This window comes from Marmota flaviventris, chromosome 10, assembly GCF_047511675.1.
Source record: "Marmota flaviventris isolate mMarFla1 chromosome 10, mMarFla1.hap1, whole genome shotgun sequence".
Lineage (NCBI taxonomy): Eukaryota > Metazoa > Chordata > Mammalia > Rodentia > Sciuridae > Marmota > Marmota flaviventris.
This window is the reverse complement of record NC_092507.1, coordinates 61,342,227-61,367,790: the sequence shown is the minus strand read 5'-3', so window position 1 is coordinate 61,367,790 and position 25,564 is coordinate 61,342,227. Positions and strand designations below refer to the sequence as shown.

At 34.9% G+C, this 25,564-nt stretch overlaps 1 protein-coding gene across 1 annotated transcript in view; it reads left to right on the top strand.

Moving 5' to 3' along the window:
- The window catches only part of Lrriq3 (leucine rich repeats and IQ motif containing 3), a 176,479-nt gene that overhangs the window by 77,304 nt on the left and 73,611 nt on the right, over positions 1 to 25,564 (top strand). Inside the window, exon 5 of the mRNA XM_027950994.2 lies at positions 4,829 to 4,985. Coding sequence (XP_027806795.2) covers positions 4,829 to 4,985 — 157 coding nt within the window. The remainder of the gene's footprint in view (positions 1 to 4,828; positions 4,986 to 25,564) is intronic.

Sequence of the window (25,564 nt, the reverse complement as noted above, 5' to 3'; positions counted from 1 at the left end):
TTGTTTTCAGTTGTAGAATTTCTGTTTGACTCTTATTTTAATATTTGTTTTTAATGATAGTCTGTATTCGAAAAAGGCTTTGTCACCACAACTTAAAGCTTCATTTTCTTAAAACATAATATCTGTTTTGCAGTCTTTGTTAAATTTGTCATCTGGATTCTTTCATAGGCAGTTTTGGTTGCCTAGTCTTGTCTATATTTACATTTTTTGTTTCTTTGCCTGTCTCATAACTTTTGGTTGAAAACTGAACATTTTAGATTATAAATTAAACAAACCAGTATACTGCACCTCCACCCAGGATTTTTGTTGCTCATTTATTTATTAATTTAATGATTTGGCTCATTTATTTTAGTGAAATGTATATTTCCCGAACTGTGCAGCTTCTGAGAGTGCTCACTAGAGGGTTCATGTTTGGCCATGTGCATTTACTCCAGGGATTAGCAGGGCCTTCTTTGTCTTTTTTTTTTTCCCCTGATTTCTCTGTTAAATTCTCTGTACTCCTCTGTTACCATACCCAGAGTAAGCCTCCACTAATTGCCACTCTATTGCACAATTTTTTCTGACATTGTTGTGGGACATAAATTGCTCTATAGTTTGGTACATTCTAAATTGGGCCCCATTACTAAGTAACTTTGAAGCCAGTCTTTGCAGTTTGTTCTGACCCTGGAAGTGCTCTTCTTAGCTATCTCTTTCCCTGATTCTTTTTGGTAAACTTCAAACTAGTCAACTGTTTCCTTTCTCTTCTAATAGAGCCACCAGCCTCCTCTTAATTGCACAATTTCATTGTTTTAATATTGCTCTTAGGCTTGAACTTCCCCTGATACTCTGTTCCATAAAATCAGTTCTCTTTGTAAGGTCAGAGTGGCTCCAGATATGCTGTATTTATTCCTGAGTAGAACCCTTGTGCCACTTGTGTAGAGCAGGGGGAGGGTCAGTGGCATAGTTCTCTCAGTAACACCTTTCTTTCATAAGCAAGGTGCTGAACTGTGACAATTCCACGTGACTCTCCACCCCACAAGTGAGTTGTGGTAAGAGCAATCAAAGTTTCTGAATTCTTTTTTTTTCTTTTAAATGTATTTATTTATTTATTTATTTGCATTACAATTATTAATACACCATTATACAATAATTTATCATATCTCTGATTATATATAAGGTATGTTGACACCAAATTCACATCTTCATACATGTATTTTGTATAATGATGAGGGTCTCCTTTCACCATGCATGCTATTCCCCTTCTCCCTCCCTTTCCCTCCCACCCCTATTCCCTATCTAGAGGTAATCTTCCTCCCTTGCTCTCCCTCCCAACCCCATTTTGAGTCACCACCCCTTATATCAGAGAAGACATTCAGCATTTGTTTTTTTGGGATTGGCTAAGTTCACTTAGCATAATTTTCTCTAATGCCATCCATTTCCCTGCAAATGCCATGATCTTATTCTTTTTTATTGCTGAGTAATATTCCATTGTGTATATATGCCACATTTTTTTTGTCCATTCATCCATTGAAGGACATCTAAGTTGGCTCCACAGTTTAGCTATTGTGAATTGTGCTGCTTTAAACATTGATGTGGCTGTGTCCCTGTAATATGCTGTTTTTAGGTCCTTTGGGTATATTCGGAGAAGAGGAATAGGTGGGTCAAATGGTGGTTCCATTCCCAGTTTTCCAAGGAATTTCCATACTGCTTTCAAATTGGCTGCACCAATTTGCAGTCCCACCAGCAGTGTATGAGTGTACCTTTTTCCCCACATCCTCACCAGCACTTGTTTTTGTTTGTCTTCATAATGGCTGCCACTCTTAGTGGAGTGAGATGATATCTTAGAGTAGTTTTAATTTGCATTTCTCTGATTGCTAGAGATGATGAGCATTTTTTTGTATATTTGTTGATTGATTCTATATCCTCTTCTGAGAAGTGTCTGCTCAGGTCCTTGGCCCATTTATTGATTGGATTATTTGTTTTTGTGGTGCTTATCTTGTTGAGCTCTTTATATACCCTAGAGATTAGAGCTCTATCTGATGTGTGAGGGGTAAAAATTTATTCCCAGGATATAGGCTCCCTATTCACCTCACATATTATTTCTTTTGCTGAGAAAAAACTTTTTAGTTTGAATCCATCCCATGTGTTGATTCTTGATTTTAATTCTTGTGCTATAGGTATCTTATTAAGGAAGTTGGTGCCTAGCCCCATGTGATGGAGATTAGGGCCTACTTTTTCTTTTATTAGATGCAGAGTCTCTGGTTTAATCCCTAGATCCTTGATCCATTTTGAGTTAACTTTTGTGCATGGTGAGAGATAGGGATTCAATTTCATTTTGTTGCATATGGATTTCCAGTTTCTGTGTTCTGTAGGTATTGCACCTAGGTTAGAGCTTTTGTCCTGAGTGGGAACTGAAGTGGGGAAAGAAAGTTTCAGACATCAGCCATTCTTGCCTGGCTGGGATAATACCTCTGAAATATGGAACTAGGGCAAAGATGTGATAAATGTGGTGCCTTTCTCTTTTAGGTGAGATACTTGAGCTTCCTGAGGGAAGAGGGATTCTGTGTTCCAGCATGTACCTATTCACAGTAGAACTTCTGTTATGCTGAACTGGGATGAAAAGAAAGAAGGGAAGAATAGAGAGCAAGTTGTGGTTTAAATGGTACAGATTCTCATTGTTATGAGACTCGATATATTTTTTGAAAATATTAAGAAAATGAAAATATTAAATTAATGGGAATAGATTTTCTTGAATAAATATTTATTCCTTTTGCAGCACTTTCTTTGGAGAATTTCCAGACATCTTTAAATTAAAAAAAAAATAATAATTTGCACTGGTTATGGTTGTTTCATCAAGGACAGTTTCCACAGAATTATTTATATCTCCATTCCAGAACTCCTTTTCCCATTGTGATCTTTTTCAAAGCCACTTTTCTATTTAAAGTTCTGCAATGATTTCCCATCTCAGTGACTTTCCTTCTGTTCTTCAAACATGCATGTGCAGTCTTGCCTCACCAAGGATACTCCTTCCCGGACTTTTGCACTAGATGTTTGCTCTAGATAGAATGTTTCCCTGAGATGCTATTGTCTCTTCTTAGCAATATTATCTCAGATTAGCCTATGTAAAAAGTAATTCACTTAATATATATTTAATGTTTTATTTCTTCATGATCTGTCTCTACTTATTAGTTTTCTTTACAAAGTACATTTTGGACACTTGCAGGATACTGGAGCTCCAGTGGCACAATCAGTTAGTACCCAGTACTTATAGGACATTTGCAGGATACTATTTTTTTGCTTGAAAATCCATTATTTTCTTTCCTTTTGTCAGTTGAATGAACTGTAGATATTATCTTAAAAGTTTCTCTAGTGTTACATGTGTTTATCTGATTACATTTTTGTTACATTTGCAAGTGAGCAGGGGTAAAGAGTACAATTTCTGCTTTACTTGCTTAAATGGTTATTATGTTTCACTTGTTTTTATGTGTTCCCTTTGTATTGAGCTGGAATACCAATGACAGTGTCCTTGAATGAGTTTATGAGATTGAATGAGTTCATGAGACCGGGCTACCCCATAAACCTATACAGTTTATGAGAGAAGTAAACTTCTGTTTTGTTTAAATCATTAAAAATTTTATTCTCTTAATACATCTTACCCTATTTTATGGGTCACCAATGAAAGTAGTTTGAGTTAAGAAATGGTGCCCACTTAAGACATATGAGAAGTAGGACTTGCTTCTCTTAGGTAATTTTTGTTGTACTTCTGCTATTAAGGAATAATGGTAAATTAATTTTAAAAAGGAATAATGGTAACAATAAATTTACCTGGTTCATCATTTGAATTTACATAACTTTGCTGTTTTGTCACATTGAGTGGATGTTATTGATATTTGGTAAGCTGTTTCTATGGTATGGGTGTGGTTTAAGTTGATCCTTTCTTACAAAGACTGTTAAATAAAGATTCCTGAAAAAAATTTTGTCTAATGCTTTTTCTGCATCTATTTATATAACCTTACATTTTTTCTCCATCAATTTGTTGATACAATGAGTTATGAAATGCATGAGTACAGTGTTCTTATACTTTGCTTACTTTCATGGATTCTTTTTTCTAATATTCAAAAATTTTGCACCTGTATTCAAAGATGAGTCATTCTGTGTGTTTCTTTCTGTTGCCTTACTTGACTAGGCACTAGTTCTAGTGAAATATTCATTGTGATGAGAGGGAATATCCCTCCTTTGTTTTTGATCTTAGAGGGTAAAACATTCAGTTTTTACCATTAAGTATGGTTTTAGTTTGTAAATTTTATTCATTGGGTAATATTTTGGACACATTGTGGTAAAGTATAGTATCAAAATTAACCTCACTTATTTATTTTTATTGTTTTTTAGGCTGTACAGCAGTAAATTTAGAATTACATTGTGTTGGCTAGTACAGATCAAGAGTACTAGTATGTATAATGTAGTACAAATATAATTTTTGTGATGTAGTAAGTACTTACAGCACTTCTTTACTGGAGAAGAAAAATCCAACTTCACACTTAGTGTCTTATATTCCTATTGATAGTTTAGTTGTGTTCTTCCTGCCATTATATTTTAAAAATCATAGACTTATATAAGTACAAAATCATTTGTACATTCAAAGTAGCAGAAATTTCTCATACACATTCATCCCTTGATGAATATTGACAAACACATCCTCAGTCCCTACATAGAATGATATAGTATTAAGGAAAAACAAATATTTCATTGAATTTATCAGCATACTATCTAAGATGTAGTAAATTTATGAGTAATTTTTACCTTTTTTCTGGCAAAAACCTAATGGATTTTTTTCTTCCTTTATAATAAGTCCTTTCTTCTTGTGTAAAAGACACCAAGAAAAAATTTTTAGAGACTATGAGGCAAAATGGGTTTACATAACCAAAGGATCTGAGGACGGGTTTCCAAAGGATATCATTTTCAAGGATGAAACTAATATAAAAGAAGAATTTACCCATTGGAAACATGTAAGTATAGTTAGTTTATTATTTTGAGATATTTTTCCTTATGATAGTAGAGTCCTAAATTATGAAGCATTAGTAAAAATTTCTTGAATCTTAAATATCTTCCATTATATTGTTAATATTATTATTTATACTATGAGAAAATTCATATAATTAATTACTGCATTATAATATACTACATTAATAACATCATCATTATTTAATAATATGTGCTTTAATATATTAATCTATTTAATTATTGAAATAATAATAGTGACATAAAACTCAGATGAAAGCAAAAAAGAAATGTTTAGGTTATTAAAGTATAGTATATTCATTTAATGTTTTATAATAAATCACAACTTGCTTTGAGGTTAAATGGAAATAGTTAGAAATTTACTTACATTAGTTGAATGCCTACTATGTACAAGGAACTGTGCTAAAAGGTCTTGTGCATGTGGTGTGCAGTTTATTATCCACAACAATGTGATATATTTTTATCTAATCTTATGAATAAAGAAACTAAAGCTCAGCAATGTCAATTGACTTTTAAAAAGTCACAGTTAAGTGATATAGCTTGCTTTTGACTACAAGTCTTTGACACCAAAGTTTGTGCTTGTCTCTCTTTAGGACTTCGTTTTGATTTGGACTTTAGGTAATGGTAGAAATGAAGACTCAACATTATAGAGGAATTAACTAGAGTAAATTTTTTTTATACTTTCCTTTTTTTTTTTTGGTACCGGGGATTGAACCCAGGGTACTTAACCAATGAGCCATATTAACAACCCTTTTTATTTTTTATTTTGAGACAGGATCTTGATAAGTTGCTTAGGCCTCGCTAAATTGCTGAGGCTGGCTTAGAACTTGTGATCCTCCTGCGTCAGCCTCCTGAACCATGGGTATTATAGGCATGGGCCACCACACCCAGCTAATTTTTAAATTTCTAGTGTGTTTGTGATAAAGTCCTTCATACATGGACTTATTCCTGAGTAGAGGGAGATTACAAATATTTCCATTACATTACCATCATAAAAAGTGACTGCAAAATGTCCAGAATACCAATACTTTAATTTCAAATAAATAAGAACTTGTATTTTAGATGTATAGCACAGGAATGTTCATAAATCCTTAAATCTCTTAAAAGTTATCCTTTCATTAATAACACAAGTTCAAAAGGCAAATATATTTCACTAAAACCCTTTTTCACATTGGTACTCAGTGGCAATGGTATTACTTTACTCCAGTTGATAGTATACTCTGTGAAATTGTAAAGTTCATATTAAGTTTCTTATGCCCCTCCCTGTAAAATAGAAGCTCATTATTTCAGAGCATGCTACTTGATTTTTTTGCATGCTTTATACACAGGAGTGTTCTCTCCTTGAAAATATTATTGATATTTCATAACTGATTTTGAGCTATGTTTCACACAGAACACTTACATATCTGCATTCCTTGGTCTTCTGGAACGTGTTAGGAAACACTGGCAGAGTAGTCCTAGACCTTTGATAAGCATACAACTTGAAAGTAATCATTTGTTCTGTGTGTAAAGGCACTGTGTCCATGAACTGTAACAATATTCTTGCCTGAATTCAGCATGGAGAGGGTAGAAAACTACCTGATCCTCTTTAACTTAGTTCCCGTCAGTACTCAATGTTTTTCTCTTTTTTGGTGCAACTAACTGGAAGGGGATGGCTAATTTTATATCAAGTAAACAAATGGCTCACATAAATACATTTTTATTCTTATTTACCTCATTTTCCAGACTTCATACCCTAAACTTACTCTTTCTTATTTAAAGACAGATTTTCTGGCATTCTGATGGTCTTCATTCTATACTTCTGAAACCATACACTTATTACATATTTCCAGATATTTCTCATTTTTATTCCCCTTATCCATCAATAGAAATGAACTAAATTTGTTATAGGCTCTTTTTCTAATAAACCCTTTCCTATTACTATATTGTTTACTTCCACTATTACCCAACAATTAATTGTCCATTTAAAATCTCAGGGGTCATTTTCTTTTCCCTCTTTTTTCACAGTTCAATTTTTAAATAGTTCTAAGATTTAAACAAGTATTTCTAAAACTTAAATATATTTGATTATATACTTCCTTTGGAAATGACTAAACTAACAAACCAAATGATTTTTACCAGGAGCATGAAGATTAAACTCATAGCATACTTAACACTAGTGAAGGTAATTTTTTTGTATTGCTCATTTTTATTTCTTCCTTTGTGATTAGTCTTTGTCTGTTTCTTCATTCATTTATAAACTTTTTTTCATTGGTCTATTAATGTGGAGTTGCTATGTAGGGTTTTATTCCACTTAATTTGGAAAGGATAATTTCAGCTAAATTTGTCTTCATCGTAGGTGTCTTTTGCTATTCAGAAAATTTTAATTTTAATAAGATCAAGTCACTGAGTATGTTGGTTTCTTTATTTTATATAATGATTTTAAAAGTCCTTCCTAACCTTAGGATTAGTAAAAGATGAAGTCTTTTATTCTAACACTTTTCTGTTTTTATTTTTAATTTTAAATCCTTATTCTATTTGAAAGTTATTTTAATTTTGGATTGTGCTAAGGATAAAACTGTATATTTTTGTATACAGTAATTACATTATGCCAACATCACTTGTTCTTCCATGTATTTTAAATAATACCTTTATCACTTAAGATATTCTTATATTTAGTTGAAAACAGCATCATTTTAATATTCTAGTTTTATGATGTTAATTTTTGATAAGGCTAGTCACTTCATTATTATTGGCTACTCTTGTACTCTATACCTTCAAATAAAATTTAAATTCAATTAGTATAATAAATATTTGAATTTTAGTGGCATTATGTTTAAAAACTTCATGTAATAATAATGACAAATTGGATCATCTAAATAAGAATAACGATATATATGTACTTCCATTCACTGATTTATTCTTTGGATTTCACTATGATGTCTAGTATGATTGACATAGTGTCTGTATATATAGTATTACTACAAATGATTTTGATCTTTGTTGAGAATTTAAAATATTTTGAATTAAAATTTCAGGCTAGTTTTTTAATGAAAAAGTATATCAGCTTTTCTAATTGGTAACTTATGAATAAAATTATTTTCAGTTGATTCTGCTCTATTTTCAAAGTATGCATTAGAAAGTGAATATTTTTCTCTTCCTTTTCCAAAATCATACTTTCTTTTTAAAAAAGTTGGTTCTTTTTAGAGGTACATGACAGTAGAGTATATTTTGACATATTTTACATACATGGAATATAACTTACACTAATTAGGATCCCATTCTGGTGGTTGTACATGATGTGAAGTTTCACTGCTTGTGTATCCATACAGAAACAAAGGAAAATTAAGTCTGATTCATTCTACTGTCTTTCCTATTCCCATCCTACCTTCCTTGTCTTCATTCCCCTTTGTCTAATACAATAAACTTCTATTCTTCCCTCCCCCACACTTATTATATGTTAGCATCCATGTATCACAGAGAACATGTGGCCTTGGGTTTTTTGAAATGGGCTCATTTCACTTAGCATTTTGGTACTGAAAATCTCCGGTACCATCCGTTTACAAATAAATGTCATAGTTTTATTCTTTATGGCTAAGTAATATTTTGTTGTGTGTATGTACCACATTTTCTTTATCCATTCATCTGTTGAAGGGAACTTAGGCTGGTTCCTTAGAGAGCTATTGTGAATGGAGCTACTATAAATATTGATGTGACTGAGGCACTGTAGTATGCTGATTTTAAGTCCTTTGGGTGGAGTGGGATAACTGGCCAAGGAGTGGGATAACTGGCTCAAATGGTGGTTTCATTCCAAGTTCTCTAAGTAATATCCATACTGCTTTCCAGAGTGGTTGCAACAATTGGTAGTCCCATCAGCAATGTATGAGTGAATCTTTTCCCCTACATCCTCACTAACATTTATTATTACTTGTATTCTTGATAATTGCCATTCTCATTTTCTCATGAGCATGTCATGAAGTTTTTCTAGAGACTACATGATATGTGATATAAGAGATTGAGCACATATACAGATATGAAAATATCTGTCATTTATTAAGCTAGACACTAAATAGATTCTGAAAAATGTAGAATAATCCCACCACTCTTCTCATTGTTTTTGAAATGTTGTTATTTTATAAAGATGCAATTTATGTGAATATCGAATGCATTTATTATTGTTATTTAAAATAAATTAATAAATATTTAAAACATTTTATATTTTAAATTTCCAATATGATTCATATTGAAATAATAAAACACACAATGTTTTGTAGCCTTTCAACTCTTGAGAGAATAGAGGAGTCTGGTGACCAAAAATTTTGAGAACTTCTACTAAACCTCTACTCCACTAGCTACTATCTTTTTAAATGTAACTCATAACTCTATAATGATAAAGCAACAGTTAAATTAGGTATAGTTTGTACAAATATATCAGTTAAAGATAATGACCTAAATGTACTTGTATATTTTTTATTTGCTGTGCCTCATGTAACTCTGGTGTATTTATACATGGCTACATTTTACTGTACAAAAATATTCAATGTTGAATATGCTGTCTACACAAAGAAGAGTCCTTTTTCATTGGCTAGGAGACCTGTGTTTGGTGTCAGTTGCTCATGAAATGCATATGGCCATCATGCATTTAACAAGTATCTTCTATTTCTCTTAGTTAAAATACTTCACAACAATACACCTTTAAATAATTGCACCAATGTTATATTTTAAAGACAGAACTCTGTTATACATTTCATGGATATATATCTAAAAATAACTGAAAATAAAAATGAATAGTTCTGTTAGAAATACAAAATAAATGGGAGTGCATTGATTAGGACTGGGAATTATTACCCTGATTGGTATTGATTTACACAAAACAGATTGTTTTTCTCTCTTTTATAAAAGGAGATAAATAATGCTTACCAGTATAGCAACTATTCATCATAATGTTGTCAGAGTTCTTCACTCTTTCTGCTATTGAATCAAGATGTTGAGAAGGCTGTCCTTCCAGAGGCTCCAGGAGAGAACTCTGTTTTCTTGCCTATTTAGCTTCTGGAAGTTGTCTGCCTTCTGTGTCTTATGATCCCTACTTCATATCACTCTACTTTTCATTTCTATTATCCCATTTTCTACTTCTTTTTAAATGACCTCTTTCCATTTTATAAGGACTTCTGTTATTAGATTTGACCCATCCCAATAATTAACCCATCTCAAGGACCACAGGTGTTTTAGGGAGAGATTTTAATTTATATTTCATGCATTTCATTTAAAAACTTCGTAGGTCATTAATCACACTCTCAAAGTTTTTTGTGCCATACAAGGTGCTAGGGCTTGAATATTTGTATTCCCATGCATTTCATATATTAAGCCCCAACTTCCAGTGTAGATATATTTGGAGATCAGTTATCTAAAGAAGTAATTAAGATACAGTTTAATAATTTTATGTCATCTGATCTTGCAAAATCCTTTTACTAGTATGACCTCTGTGTCTAATAGGGAAACCTTTAATTCTGTTACTTAGGGCTGCATAATCATACTAGCAAACACCAAGCCTACCTGTGTAGGTTAGGAATATCTGTAGGCCTTAAACTAAAATTACCCTGGCTGTTCCTCTTGATAGTTTCTTTTGATATTTATCAGGCATTCCTTCCTAAGAATCTCTTTTATAGCCTCCAGTCTTACTTATTCTTGTGGGCTAACACAAGGTGTATACCTTAAGTTACATTTAACTATTATTATTATTTAAAATGCCCAGAAATAACTGTGTTTTGGTTTTAACTGTCTTTGCTAAGATGAAGCAGTCAAACTGACTTTCATTTCTATCTATTGTTAATAGTTAGCTGAGTTTCCATGGGAATCCTGGGGGAACTTTGAAGAAGCTTCTCAGTTCGGCTAGTGCCATTTGCGCTAGGATGGGTCCAGGTCTTGCTTGACCATGTGGCTTCCCTTGGAAGCATCAGGGATGTCTCCCTTCTCCGATGACCCTCCTCTTCATAGCAAATGCACTGATTGGCTTTCTGTTCTCCAATGGTCTCATTAATCTCCCTGATGGGGAGGTTATGTGGCCCAGAGTTACAAAGCTCTTTAGAGAAGTCCCCTGTTTCCTGGATTCAGACTGACTCAGAGGGCAAGAGCCAAATATTGGTTTTCTTGGTCCTTTTAATTTAACTTTAATTTTAATTCTTAATCTTAAACATCCAGCAAATAAATTTCAACAGCCTTATATTAAGAGTACTGGGCTTTAATGTCTATCTCTCTATCCTGTAGGTGATAACTCATTATCTTCAGTTAACCCAGGTTGTGTATTCTTAAAGCAGTACTTCTGCAAAACATTAACAGACAATCTTTAGACCATTTATAAGAAAACTACAAAATAAAATTAATAAGAGTAAAAACATATTTAGTTCGTGTAATAGCTACCTTGAACTTTGGCAGAGTTATACATTATATCCCCTGTTTGAGATCCTAGTAATCTTGACAAAAACCAACTTTTGGACACAAATGTATCCTATGGGAAAGTACATCTGTAACACTAAAAGTTAAATGTTATGTTTACAGTCCTGATAACTGGGTATGTTAAATCCTGGTGAGGAAACGTTTATTATACAGTGACATGTTCCAGCTGCTGCAACATTTATTTAGTACTCATGGTTTTTGTTTCTCTCATAGAAGCACTCATCCCCAGATGACTTTACAACCTGTTCCTCCCCAACCAGACTTCAAACTGAACTGACTTCTAAAAGGGAACTCATGTCTGCCAAGTCACCCTTGACGTCATCCCCTATGTTGTCCTTGTCGAGCCCCCTCACATTCAATGCCCCCTCTCAGCTCTGAAGCAGCCAGAATGAGCCATCGCTCCTTCTCCTTACAGCAATAAGGAGTTCCTAAAATTAGAGGAGGAATGAAGCCAGAAATAGATAGACAGTGTAGTAGGTAAATCAAGTCAGGTTGGATCTTGGAGGCCAATTTTGAGTGAATCTGAGAAGTTGAAGACTGTCCCCTAAGGGTTACTGTTTACTCTACCAGGATGTAGAGCCTAAATAGACCCCCAGCTGAGGGAACCATGATTGGTTCCCAAGTTTTCAGACAAAGGGGGGAATGAGAAACCAGTCTCTACCTCAGAGCAAAGCCTTTCCAAGGAAGGGGGCATGACCCTTGTCCTTGGAAAGACACACAGAGCACTCCTAGGCACATACCCACCCTGCTTAGTTGTTTATCTACAAATAATAGGAGAGGAGAAATCTTCGGCACTAAGCATCCCTGACTCAGTCAGGGTAGGTGGGGACCCATAGCAACCACCTAGCAACCACCAATCAGCATGAGATAGGGAAAATACCTTGGATGCCAGATCACCCTCCCAGTAGTTCATGGTGGTTGACAACATGTTGGGAAACCATGTAGTTCAGCACATACTCCCCTTGTGGCTTAAACCAATCTGTTCAAAAGAATCCCCCTCTTGTACTAGCCAATCACACTTACCCAACTTGTTCCTGCCAGTGCATTTGCTAATCATGTTTTAGAGTTGTTTTATTATTTTCGCGTGGTGTGTGATGATTTGCTAAGAGATGCTATGATGTATGTGAAGTCCCTGCCTTCCCCAAAGAGTATATAAAGTTGCTGCAAACCCTGGGCTTGGGGCCTCTCAGCGTCACCAGTTGCTGTGTGCACGAGGACTGAGCTAGCTTGCAATAATCACCTCTTTGCTGCTTAAAAAAAAAAAAAAGGAGTAATAAAGATTAAATTAGGTCATAAGAATGGGGTTCTGATCTGATGACATTAGCATTCTTACAAAAACTGACAATAGGGAATCCCCACTATCCTGCTCTATGTGTACACAATAATAAGGTTGCCATCTACAAGCCAGTAACAACCTTCACCAAAGTTCTATTAGCCAGAATTTTAATGTTAAACCTAACTTCCATATATGTAAGAAAATATGTTTGTGTTTCAGTCAATAATTAATGGTACCTTCTGAAACCACCCTGCCCCCCCAAAAAAAAACTTAACATAAAATGTGACATTTCACAAGTTTCTAGATTTTATGATATAGACATCACAGCAGCCTTTATTATTGCATACCATATCATGTCATCAATGAACGTATTGTTTTGCAGACTTGGGGAAGTTTTCCTAAAAGACAATTGGTAAAGCCTTTTCTCTCTTCTTTTGCCTTCCTCCATCCTGTTGCTGGCATGCCATGGCCAGAACTTTTAGACTATAATAGAATGAAAGCCACACTTAGGGTGGTGAACAGCTGGAAATACCCTGATTAAAGATGATTGTGAGATTGTCCTACTAGTCCTAGACTTCTTACAATTGGATGTTCATGTGAAATAGAAATGGACTTCCATCTTGGTGTTTTACTCAGTTGGTTATTTTTTTATTTTTTTTACTTTTTGTGTGTGTGTGTGTGTGACCAAGAGACTTGACAATAACAATATAGAAGGGGAAAAGTTTATTTAAGTCTCATGGTTTCAGAGGTCTCATTTCACATATGGCCAACTCCCTTCTCTGGGCCAGAGGTGAGGCAGAACATCAGGGTGTGTTAGAGGAAAGCAGCTTAAACATGATAAAAATGAAGCAGAAGGAGAGCTCTGTTCATCAGCAACAAAATATAAACCTCAAAGGCATATTTCCAGTGCCCTACTTCCTTCAGCCATAACCTACCTGCCTAATTACACTCCAAGTTAATCCATATCAGTGGATTAATCCACTGATTAGGTTAAAGTTCTCATGAAGTAATCATTTTACCTCTAAACCTTCTTTCATTATCATACACATGAACTTTTGGGGGATACCTCCTGTCTAAACCATAACACTTGAATATGTCACTACATGTAGCCAAAATTAAATTTGAATTGGTATACTAATAGATTATCCAGTCTTACTCACTAAAGTGAGATGTAATACCTTATGGTCTAGCAATCTACAAGTTAAAGTATAAAGTGTCCACCTTCTATATACCCAGCATATAAGATGACATAGAAACTGGATAACCACAATAAAAACTCCCCTTTGAAAAGGAAGATAGTGGGAATAACTACCACTCTTCCATAATAATTACCAAATCTATCCGATAGGAATGATGAACACTTCTTTCTTTTAAAATAGAATCATTGTAACATTTGGATCATCTCCTACATGTTCCATTTGAAACATTTTACCTATTATTATTTATCTCCACATTAGAATTAGACATTAGCAAATTTGTTCTTGGGTGTTGCACAGTTTCATAGCCTTAAGAGATTTTGGGACTTCTGGATTGCTTTAGAAAAATATAGGAAACACCTAATGGCTTGGGAGTCTGAGGCACAAGGACAGTGAATTTGAAGCCAGTCTCAGCAACTTAGAGAGGTGCTAAGCAACTTAGGGAGACCCTGTCTCAAAATAAAATATAAAAAGGACTGGGGATGTGGCTCAGTGGTTAAGCACCCCTGGGTTCAATCCTTGGTACCAAAACAACAACAACAACAACAAAAACAAAACAAACCAGGAAACACAGCTATTTTTGGAATGGACTTTATTTGGTAATACATTTTCTTAAAAAACCTGGTAGTCTCCAAATTTATTTGATCTACCTGGGTTCTATGATTAAATAACTATAAAGATCTTGTCTAGGCATAGTTTATAATCCTGAAAACCTTGATCTTTTACTTCCTGGCTTTTGTTCTCTACTAAAATTCCTATATTTCAATTTAATAGTAGCTCCAAAAGTAAATTCTCTAAATCAATGAACCAAAGAGGGAAGGCAAAATTCTTATGTCTATTAATTTCACTAGTTTGGTTCTTGTGTACTCTTCCCTATATTTTAAATATGTGTGGAAATCCTGGACTCTAAAATGAAGATACTTTCCTCCAAATAATATTTTAATTTCCTACTGCTAGGAATTAGGGATCACCCGCCAATATTGAACCACAAACAATTTTCAAAGCTTGAAGTTTATTATAGACTTTTCATTTTACACTTGATGTTATGGTTGTTTTTACTCTGTGTTACATGTATTGTTTCACTCTTGGAATTTCCAGTTGAATGAGTGAAGGGTGCTCTCTGGGTGATTGTGGGCTTTGATTTTTGACTCCTGAGATTTTGAGTCACCAGTGCTATAATCCAGTTTTTAAAATGTTTCTTTCTGATCTGCAAATTTTTTTAGAACAAAAGTATCTGATTACTTACTTCTCTGGGACTTTGCCTTCTAATAAATTTTAACCTGAAAAATCCTGCCTTGATATTGTTCCCTGATTTTCAACAGATTTTAAAAACATGTTTTACAGAGCATTTTATGAGATTTTAGTGCACAATTGCATTTTACCAATCCTAGATGTGGATGCCTCTACTGTCCAAATTTTATTTCTCTTATTCAATGATTTTCTTTCTGTTACAAAATATAAAAAGGGCTGGGAATGTGGCTCAGTGGTTAATATTACAAATTTTTTACCTTATAGATTTTCTCTTCTTTTAAGAGTGTATTGGAGACTAAAATTTGATTTATTTTGTGTTGATAATAAGGTCAAATGTTAATATTACTTCACAATTGTCTCTTATTCTTACTACTACCATTGTGTATATATTTTACATTATTTCTTGAGATCTGAAGAAGTAACTAAACTGATTTTTGAAAAACATGATCCTACTAATTGTATTCTTCTCTTCCAGATATACCATAAAAGAATTTTAACTTAGTTTTATTTTTTAATGAGTTTGTAGATACTTACTTATATGTAATCTAGCTTGAAACCTGATTTATTATGACTCCATAGATGTCACAAAAATTATATTTGTATTCAAAAAGAGAGATGGAACTTACAAAAATACTATTAATAAGTTCAAATGAAAGTTATGGGAGTACTATAATTAATACTGACGTGTTGTTTTCTTTATTTTAGATAATTTCAGTTTTATCAAATGGTAAAATAATAGAAAAATGAATATCTACTTTTCATTCATTGTTGAATTTTCATGAGAAACACTAAAGAATGTTGTAGTTTTAATTACTTGAATTCTGGATTACATAAAAATTTTAATTATTTTTCTCTAATCTCAATTATGTTAAGTATTTTTGATATCTTGTTTTTGACATTCCATTATAATTCTAACTTACTGAGACAATGTTGTCAACTTCACGTTTTTTAAAAAATATCTACAATGAGATACAACATATAGAAATAGACACTAAGTATACATACTGTCTTAGAAGAAAACTGGACCTAAAAGACTGGATGGATTGATGGCAAGTTGGGAAATGTCAAAGCACAAGAGAACAGGAAATATTGCAAAGGCAGAAAAATATGAGACTCAAATTAAGTCAGAAATCTAAATATCAGCATGATTATTTAGGTTATGAGCAAAGGGAAATTAATAGGGAATTCTAAGTATTTGGAAATTTAGTTGTCTCTTGTGGCAGGTTCTATAATTAGAAGAGGAGGCTTTGCTATGTTGAAGATTTAGTAACTCCAAAGGAAAAAAAGGATAAAACAGAAAAAGAACATATTTATTTCAGAAGCTTTTCCCTCAAAAGAGATCCATACCTTCATATCATGAGAGATTCCAGTATAAGAATTTAAATTTATTAGAATCAACCATAATTGACCTTAACTCCTGTGAATCAGATGGCCATTTATTGAGAGCAAGTTTCTTCATCGTCATATGGCCTAATGTAGAAAAGCATCATTTTGTGTTCTCTTCCACTTCACCTCCATTCTGCCACATTGCCTTTATTCTACAGTTATGATTATGAATAAGTTGTCATCTCACAGTTGGCACTAACCTGCCTTCACTTGTTCTTGGCTCCAAGGTCTGGCACCTATTCTTCCTTCCATTTCTTTAGGAATCTGAATATTTCTAGAATGCATCCCTTTTCAGTTTAGCTCACAAAATTATATAAAAGGATGCATTTCCTGATGTAAACTGGAACAAAGGTTTGATTTTTTTTTTAATAAAGTTCTCTTTTACTACTAGGGGAAATTAGTTTCTCTGACTTACCTGTGATATTGCGATTCATATCTATCTTTGCATGTGACTTTTAAAGTTCATTTATACCCTACTTTCTTCAAAGATGACTATTTTATGTCAATATCTTTAAGAATACAAAGCACTTTATAGCAGATTGTATTTTATTTGTTTTTAATTACCCTTTACCTACCACAGTGATAGGCACATAGGAGGCAATCAACAAATATTTATTTGAAATACTCTCTTTTTATTTAAAAGAAGCATAATCCAAATTCTATGTAAATTATTTTGGGTTATAACTTATAACTCAGAGTTTTATGAGAATATTAATTCGCTGTGCTATGATGGAAATAGTATTTAACAGCAACTCATCACTGATGTCTTTATGTCAGTAGGAAGAATAAAGGCCATCATTGAAAGAAGATAGTTTAACATAAGATGAAAGTCAAAACAATGATATAAAGTTATAAATTATGGAAACAAAACCGATTTTCTTGCTGATTCTGTTATACTAGAACTTAGATACCCTTCAAAGACAAAAATGATAAAGCATTTATTGCATTCTGGAGTCTTTACAGTAAAGGTTATCATTCTAGAAATTCTATAGCCTGATGATATTAACAGACTGAAATTAAATGGTATAGTTAAATTAATGAGTAGTAATAGATCCTTAAAGATTACTAGAGAAAACAAAAATGTTTTGGTGGATAATCTTAACTCATCATATAATGTTTCTTTTACTAGTAGAGATAAGAAACTTGGGATTGGAGCAATCGATCTGAATCAGCATTCTGTCATTTTCCTACAATATTTAGGATTCTGGTATATTCTTGAAAATACTGATTAATTTATATATATAATCAGTAGACTATGCAAGATCCACACCTTTAGTTGCATAGTCATCTTGTGGGAAATAAGTATTTATTTTCAACTACTAAATATTTACAGGAAATATATACATTTATTTCACATGAAAAATCTTAAGGGACAATAGAGATAGAATGATGTAAAAACATGCTTTCCTTTTGACTTTTAGCTTTTGATCTCATTGAAATGTTAAATTTCAATTTTAGATATTTTGCTATCATTTAGAGAGCCATAATATTTTGAATTAATGAATACCTAAAAACAAAGCTTGAGCTCACTGTCCTAAGACAAAGTGTAATGTTTGTGAACTGTTGTTAACTAATGGTTCACCTGAAGAGTTAAACATTTTTTTTCTATCTTTAAACTTTATTACTGTATTTTTCTTCAGGATAAAACAAAATTATGGGTCAATTTTCACTGAAGTGGGCTGGATGTGTGTATTCACCTTTCATCAATGTCAAAAGGAATTGTGCACATCATTGCCTGGACAACAGAATGAAAATCTGTCTCTGACTCGATACTAGGGATATCAGCAGTACACATAAGATAAGTGTGAAATTGAAAAGAGAAATACACATAGTTATACATCCATTTCAGCATATTTTAAGAAACTAAAACTTAACATACAGATGTTCATGAAATCATTTTCTTCCTCAAACACCTGATCACAATTTTTAAATTGAATGAAATATATGATCATACAAATATTGTGTTGCAATGACTGCTAATGCACAACTTTTAAGCTGTCCATCGTATTCTAATAAACAAGATTACAAAATCAATAAAAGAGCCATTCTTTGCCATTTACTTAGAATTGATCTTGATTTATTCAAACTAAACTTTTTTACTATTTCACCGTATTTCAATTTTGAACTATGCTTTGAATAGGATTATTCCTGTTTCATGATAACTCTATACATCAACATCACTAAATTTTCATAAAAGGGGCTGGGATTGTGGCTCAACGGTAGAGAACTCTCTTAGCACATGCAAGGCCCTCCATTCCATCCTCGGTACCACATAAAAATAAATAAATAAAATAAAGGTATTGTGTCCAACTACAACTAAAAAATAAATATTTTTAAAAATTCATAAAATATACTCAGCCAGCATGATTTAGGAAGAAAATATTAACTATTAAATCACATTGATACTTCTATGTATTTAAAGTAATTTGCAAAATATTCCATCTAAACCAGGGGTTTTGATGACAATATTCACCTAGAAAGCCTGTAGAGACTCATAGTAAACAGTTGGGATTCCTTTATATTTAAATATTGATTAATAAAATATACATGATTCTGATAATCAATATTTCAATAGTTTATGAAACCCTAAGTAGACCTTCTTTGTGTCTTTGCAAATTTTTTTCAATTACAGCTTGGTTTTAATAATTAATTTTATTTTATAGTGGTATATAAAAATATAAAAATTGCACATGTTGTTGGGAAACATATGATGCTTCAGTACATATATACACTGGGTAATGTTTAAAACATTAATTATTCCTGTCTTCTCACACAATTTATCATGCCTTTATAGTGAAAAGTTCTTGTTCTGATCTAACTATAACTTAGGACCCATTTATCGATCTTTCCCCTATCCTTTGACCTGCCCCACTGTCCCTGCTCTTTGGTAATCCCCATTTTACTCTTAACTTCTGAGACGAACTATTTTAGATTCAACATCTGAGTGAGATCATACAGTATTTGTCTTTCTCTTATTTCATTTAACATAATGATCTCTACTTTCCACTAATGTTATAAAAATGGATGAATAATATTAATGGCTGAATAGTATTTCATTCTTTATATATACCACTTTTCTTTATCCATTTATCATTTGATGGACACTTATACTGGTTCTATATCTTGGGAATTGTGAATAGTACTGCAATGAATGTATGTAGATATCTCTGACACATGGACATCATTTCCAGTGAATATGTACCCAAGAGTCTGATTGCTGCCTCATATGGTAGTTCTAATTTTAATTTTTGAGAAATCTCCATACAGTTTTTCATGATAGCTATACTCATTTATACTTTTACCAGTGGGGTGGGAAGCTTTCCTTTTCTTTATATCCCCACCAGCACTTGTTATCTTTAGTCTTTTTGAAAATAACTTATTTTACTGGGGTGAGGTGATATCTCATTGTGGTTTTGATTTGCATTTACTTGGTGATTAGTGATGCTCAGCATTCTTTCATATACCGGTGCCCATTTATTTGTTGTCTTTTGAGAAATATTCACTCAGGTTTATTACCCATTTTAAAAACAGATTCTTTTTATTTTATTTATTCTAATTTGTTGTATATGACAACAGAATGCAATCCAATTCATATTACACACATAGAGGACAATTTTTCATGTCTCTGGTTGTATACAAAGTAGAGTCACACCATTTGTGTTTTCATACATGTACCCAGGATAGTGATATCTGTCTCATTCCACCATCTTTCCTATCCCTGAACCCCCTCCCTTCCTTTTCTTCCCCTTTGCCCTATCTAAAGTTCTTCTATTCCTCACATGTTCCCCCCACCCCACCCCCATACTCATTATGGATCAGCATGCTTATATCAGAGAAAACATTCAGCTTTTTTTTTTTTTGAGGATTGGCTAACTTCACTTAGCATTATATTCTCCAGCTCCATCCATTTACCTGCAAAAGCCTGATTTTATTCTCTTTTAATGCTGAGTAATATTCTGTTGCGTATATATCCCACATTTTCTTTATCCATTAATCTACTGAAGGGCATCTAGGTTGGTTCCACAATTTAGCTTTGTGAATTGTGCTGCTATAAACATTGATGTGGTTGTTGATTTGATTGTATATCGTCTTCTGAGAAGTGTCTGTTCAGTTCTTTGGCCCATTTATTGATTGAGTTATTTGTTTTTTGGTGTTAAGGTTTTTGAGTTCTTTATATATCCTAGAGATTAGTGCTCTATCTGATGTGTGTGTGGTAAAAATTTGCTCCCATTCTGTAGGGTCTCTATTCACTTCAATGATTGTTTCATTTGCTGCAAAGAAGCTTTTTAGTTTGAATCCATCCCATTTAATGATTCTTTATTTTAATTCTAGTGCTATAGGAGTCTTATTAAGGAAGTCAGGGCCTAATCCAATGTGATGAATATTTGGGCCTACTTTTTGTTCTAGTAGGAGCAGGGTCTTTAGTGTAATTTCTAGGTCCTTGATCCACTTTGAGTTGAGTTTTATGCATGATGAGAGATATAGGCTTAATTTCATTTTGTTGTGTATGGATTTCCAGTTTTCACAGCACCATTTGTTGAAGAGGCTATCTTTTCTCCAATGTATGTTTTTGGCGCCCTTGTCTAATGTGAGATAACTGTATTTGTGTGAGTTTTTCTCTGTGTCCTCTATTCTATGCCATTGATTTACAAGTCTATTTTGGTGCCAATTCCATGCCATTTTTGTTACTATTGCAATCGTAATACATCTTCTGAGAAGTGTCAGAAGCAAGGTAGTATATAGTTTAATGTCTGGTATAGTGATGCCATGTGCTTCACTCTTCTTGCTAAGGATTGCTTTAGTTATTCTGGATCTCTTATTTTTTTCAGATGAATTTCATGACTGCTTTTTCTATTTCTATGAGGAATGTCATTGGAAGTTTGATTGGAATTGTATTAATTCTGTATAGTGATTTTGGTAGTATGATCATTTTGACAATATTAATTCTGGGAAACTGCTTCTCAGTCCGGGTCCTGCTGAGGGCCGGTCAGGACTCACCCGTTGCTTTGGTTGCCCGGCAAGGGGAACGAAATGCTGCCATTCGCATAGGATACCAACATGGCAGAGATCTGATGTCATCAGAAAGCGGCGGAGGAGAGAACTTCATCAATACCAGCAGCGACAGAAACAGTTGGTCTCCTGGTAGGGGGGGTGAGGCACAGACACCCGAGTCTCCTCGATTTGTCGTCGAGCCAGAGGGGAGGAGCCGGGCCACCGCCAGCGCCCGGAGCAGGCCCAGCGGCTCGCCAGCGTTGTGACCGCGTGACCCCAATTGGAGAGGGGGCGGAGCGGAGCCGCCACCCGCGCCCGCAAGGTGGGCAGACCCGCGACCCAGTGGTACACGGGCGTGGTAGGAGGGGCAGGGCAGAGCCGCCACCCTCGCTTGCAAAGTAAACAGACCTGTGACAGACTGGCGGGTCAGGCCCAGTGGCCTGCCAGCGTGGTACACACGTCACCCCAACTGGAGTAGGGGCAGAGCAGATCCTTCGCCCACGCCCGGATCAGGCCCTGCCAGTGTGGTGGTCACGTGAACCCAATTGGAGTGGGGGCGGAGCGGAACCACCACCCGTGCCCGCAGGGTGAGCAGACCTGTGACCAACCTGCAGATCAGGCCCAGGCCAGCTGTCCGCAGATGTGGTAGGAGGGGCAGGGCAGATCCTCCGCCCGCGCCTGCAAAGTAGGCAGACCTGCGACAGACCAGCGGATCAGGCCCAGGAGCCTGCCGGCGTGGTACACACACCACCCTAATTGGAGTAGGGGCAGAGCAGAGTCGCCGCCCGTGCCAGGAACAGGCCCAGCGACCTGCAGGCAGGGTAGCCACGACACCCCAATTGGAGTAGGGGCAGAGCAGAGCCACCACCCGTGCCCGAAAGGTGGGCAGATCTGCGACCGACCAGCGGGACAGGCCCAATGGCCTGCCGGTACGACAGACACGTCACCCCATTTGGAGTAGGGGCAGAGTAGAGCCGCCGCCCACGCCTGCAGGGTAGGCAAACCTGCAACCGACCGGCGGAACAGGCCCGGTGGCCTGCCGGCGTGGTACACTCGTCACCCCAATTAGAGTAGGGGCAGAACAGAGCCGCCGCCAGCTCCCAGAACAGGCCCAGTGACCTGCCGGCATGGTAGTCACGACACCCCAATTGGAATAAGGAGAGAGCAGAGCCGCCGCCCGCGCCTGCAGGAAAGATACGCAAGCAGTATGAAAAGACAAGGAAAGAAAGGACCACAAGCAATGCAGGTCAACGCAACGTTAGAAGAGGTAACAGCTGCAGCAGATGGAATGTCAGATAAAGAATTCAGGATATACATGCTTCAGATGATCTGGAGTATCAAGGAAGACATTAGACAGCAAAATCAGACAATGAAAGATCACTTCGACAATGAATTACGCAAACAAATCCAGGAAGCAAAGGATCAACTATACAGGGAGATAGAGGTTATAAAAAACAAACAAACAGAAATCCTAGAAATGCAGGAAGCAATAAACCAACTTAAAAACTCAATGGAGAATACTACCAGCAGAGTAGAACACTTAGAAGATAGAACATCAGACATTGAAGACAAAGTATTTCAACTTGAAAAGAACATAGACAGCTCAGCAAGACTGTTAAGAAACCATGAGCAGAACATCCAAGAAATATGGGATAACATTAAGAGACCAAACTTAAGAGTCATTGGGATACAGGAAGGTACAGAGCTCCAAACCAAAGGAATGAGCAGTCTATTCAATGAAATAATACGAGAAAACTTCCCAGACTTGAAGAATGAGACAGAATCCCAAATCCTAGAAGCCTACAGGACGCCGAATGTGCAAAATCATAAGAGATCCACACCTAGACACATTATAATGAAGATGCCCAACATACAGAATAAGGAGAGAATTTTAAAAGCTACAAGAGAAAGGAAGCAAATTACATTTAGGGGTAAGCCAATCAGGATAACAGTTGATCTTTCAACGCAGACTCTGAAAGCTAGAAGATCCTGGAATAACATATTTCAAACACTGAAAGAAAATGGGTTCCAACCAAGAATTGTGTATCCAGCGAAATTAAGCTTCAGGATGGAAGATGAAATTAAAACCTTCCACGATAAACAAAAGTTTAAAGAATTTGCAGCTAGAAAACCATCTCTTCCAAACATCCTCGGCAAAACATTACAGGAAGAGGAAATGGAAAATAACAATGAAAACCAACAGTGGGAGGTAGGACAGTAAAGGGGGGGAAATAATCAAAGAGGAAAACAAACCATGTTTAGTAACATAAATAAACAAATATGGCTGGAAGAACAACCCATATCTCAATAATAACCCTAAATGTTAATGGCTTAAACTCACCAATTAAGAGACACAGGCTAGTAGAATGGATCACAAAACAAGACCCAACAATATGCTGCCTACAGGAGACGCATTTGATAGGAAAAGACATACATAGGCTAAAGGTGAAAGGTTGGGAAAAATCATATCACTCATATGGACTTCGGAAACAAGCAGGAGTGTCCATTCTCATATCAAATAAAATAGATTTCAAGCCAAAGTTAATCAAAAGGGATAAAGAGGGACACTACATACTGCTTAAGGGAACCATACACCAACAAGACATAACAATCATAAATATTTATGCCCCAAACAATGGTGCAGCTATGTTCGTCAAACAAACTCTTCTCAAGTTCAAGAGTCTAATAGACCACCATACAATAATCATGGGAGACTTCAACACACCTCTCTCACCACTGGACAGATCTTCCAAACAAAAGTTGAATAAGGAAACTATAGAATTCAATAACACAATTAATAACTTAGACTTAATTGACATATATAGAATATACTACCCAACATCAAGCAGTTACACTTTTTTCTCAGCAGCACATGGATTCTTCTCAAAAATAGATCACATATTATGTCACAGGGCAACTCTTAGACAATATAAAGGAGTAGAGATATACCATGCATCTTATCTGATCATAATGGAATGAAACTGAAAATCAACGATAAAAGAAGGAAGGAAAAAGCATACATCACTTGGAGAATGAACAATAGGTTACTGAATGATCAATGGGTTATAGAAGACATCAAGGAGGAAATTAAAAAATTCTTAGAGATAAATGAAAACACAGACACAACATATCGGAATCTATGGGACACATTGAAAGCAGTTCTAAGAGGAAAATTCATTGCTTGGAGTTCATTCCTTAAAAAAAGAAAAAACCAACAAATAAATGATCTCATACTTCATCTCAAAATCCTAGAAAAAGAAGAGCAAAACAACAGCAAAAGGAGTAGAAGGCAAGAAATAATTAAAATCAGAGCTGAAATTAATGAAATCGAAACAAAAGAAACAATTGAAAAAATTGACAAAACTAAAAGTTGGTTCTTTGAAAAAATAAACAAAATCGACAGACCCTTAGCCATGCTAGCGAAGAGAAGAAGAGAGAGAACTCAAATTACTAGCATACGGGATGAAAAAGGCAATATCACAACAGACACTTCAGAAATACAGAAGATAATCAAAAACTATTTTGAATCCTTATACTCCAATAAATTAGAAGATAGTGAAGGCATAGATAAATTTCTTAAGTCATATGATCTGCCCAGATTGAGTCAGGAGGATATAGACAACCTAAACAGAGCAATATCAATTGAGGAAATAGAAGAAACCATCAAAAGACTACCAACTAAGAAAAGCCCAGGACCGGATGGGTATACAGCAGAATTTTACAAAACCTTTAAAGAAGAACTAATACCAATACTTTTCAAGCTACTTAAGGAAATAGAAAAAGAGGGAGAACTTCCAAATTCATTCTACGAGGCCAACATCACCCTGATTCCTAAACCAGACAAAGACACTTCAAAGAAAGAAAACTACAGACCAATATCTCTAATGAACCTAGATGCAAAAATCCTCAATAAAATTCTGGCCACTCGGATACAAAGGCACATCAAAAAAATTGTGCACCATGATCAAGTAGGATTCATCCCTGGGATGCAAGGCTGGTTCAATATACGGAAATCAATAAATGTTATTCACCA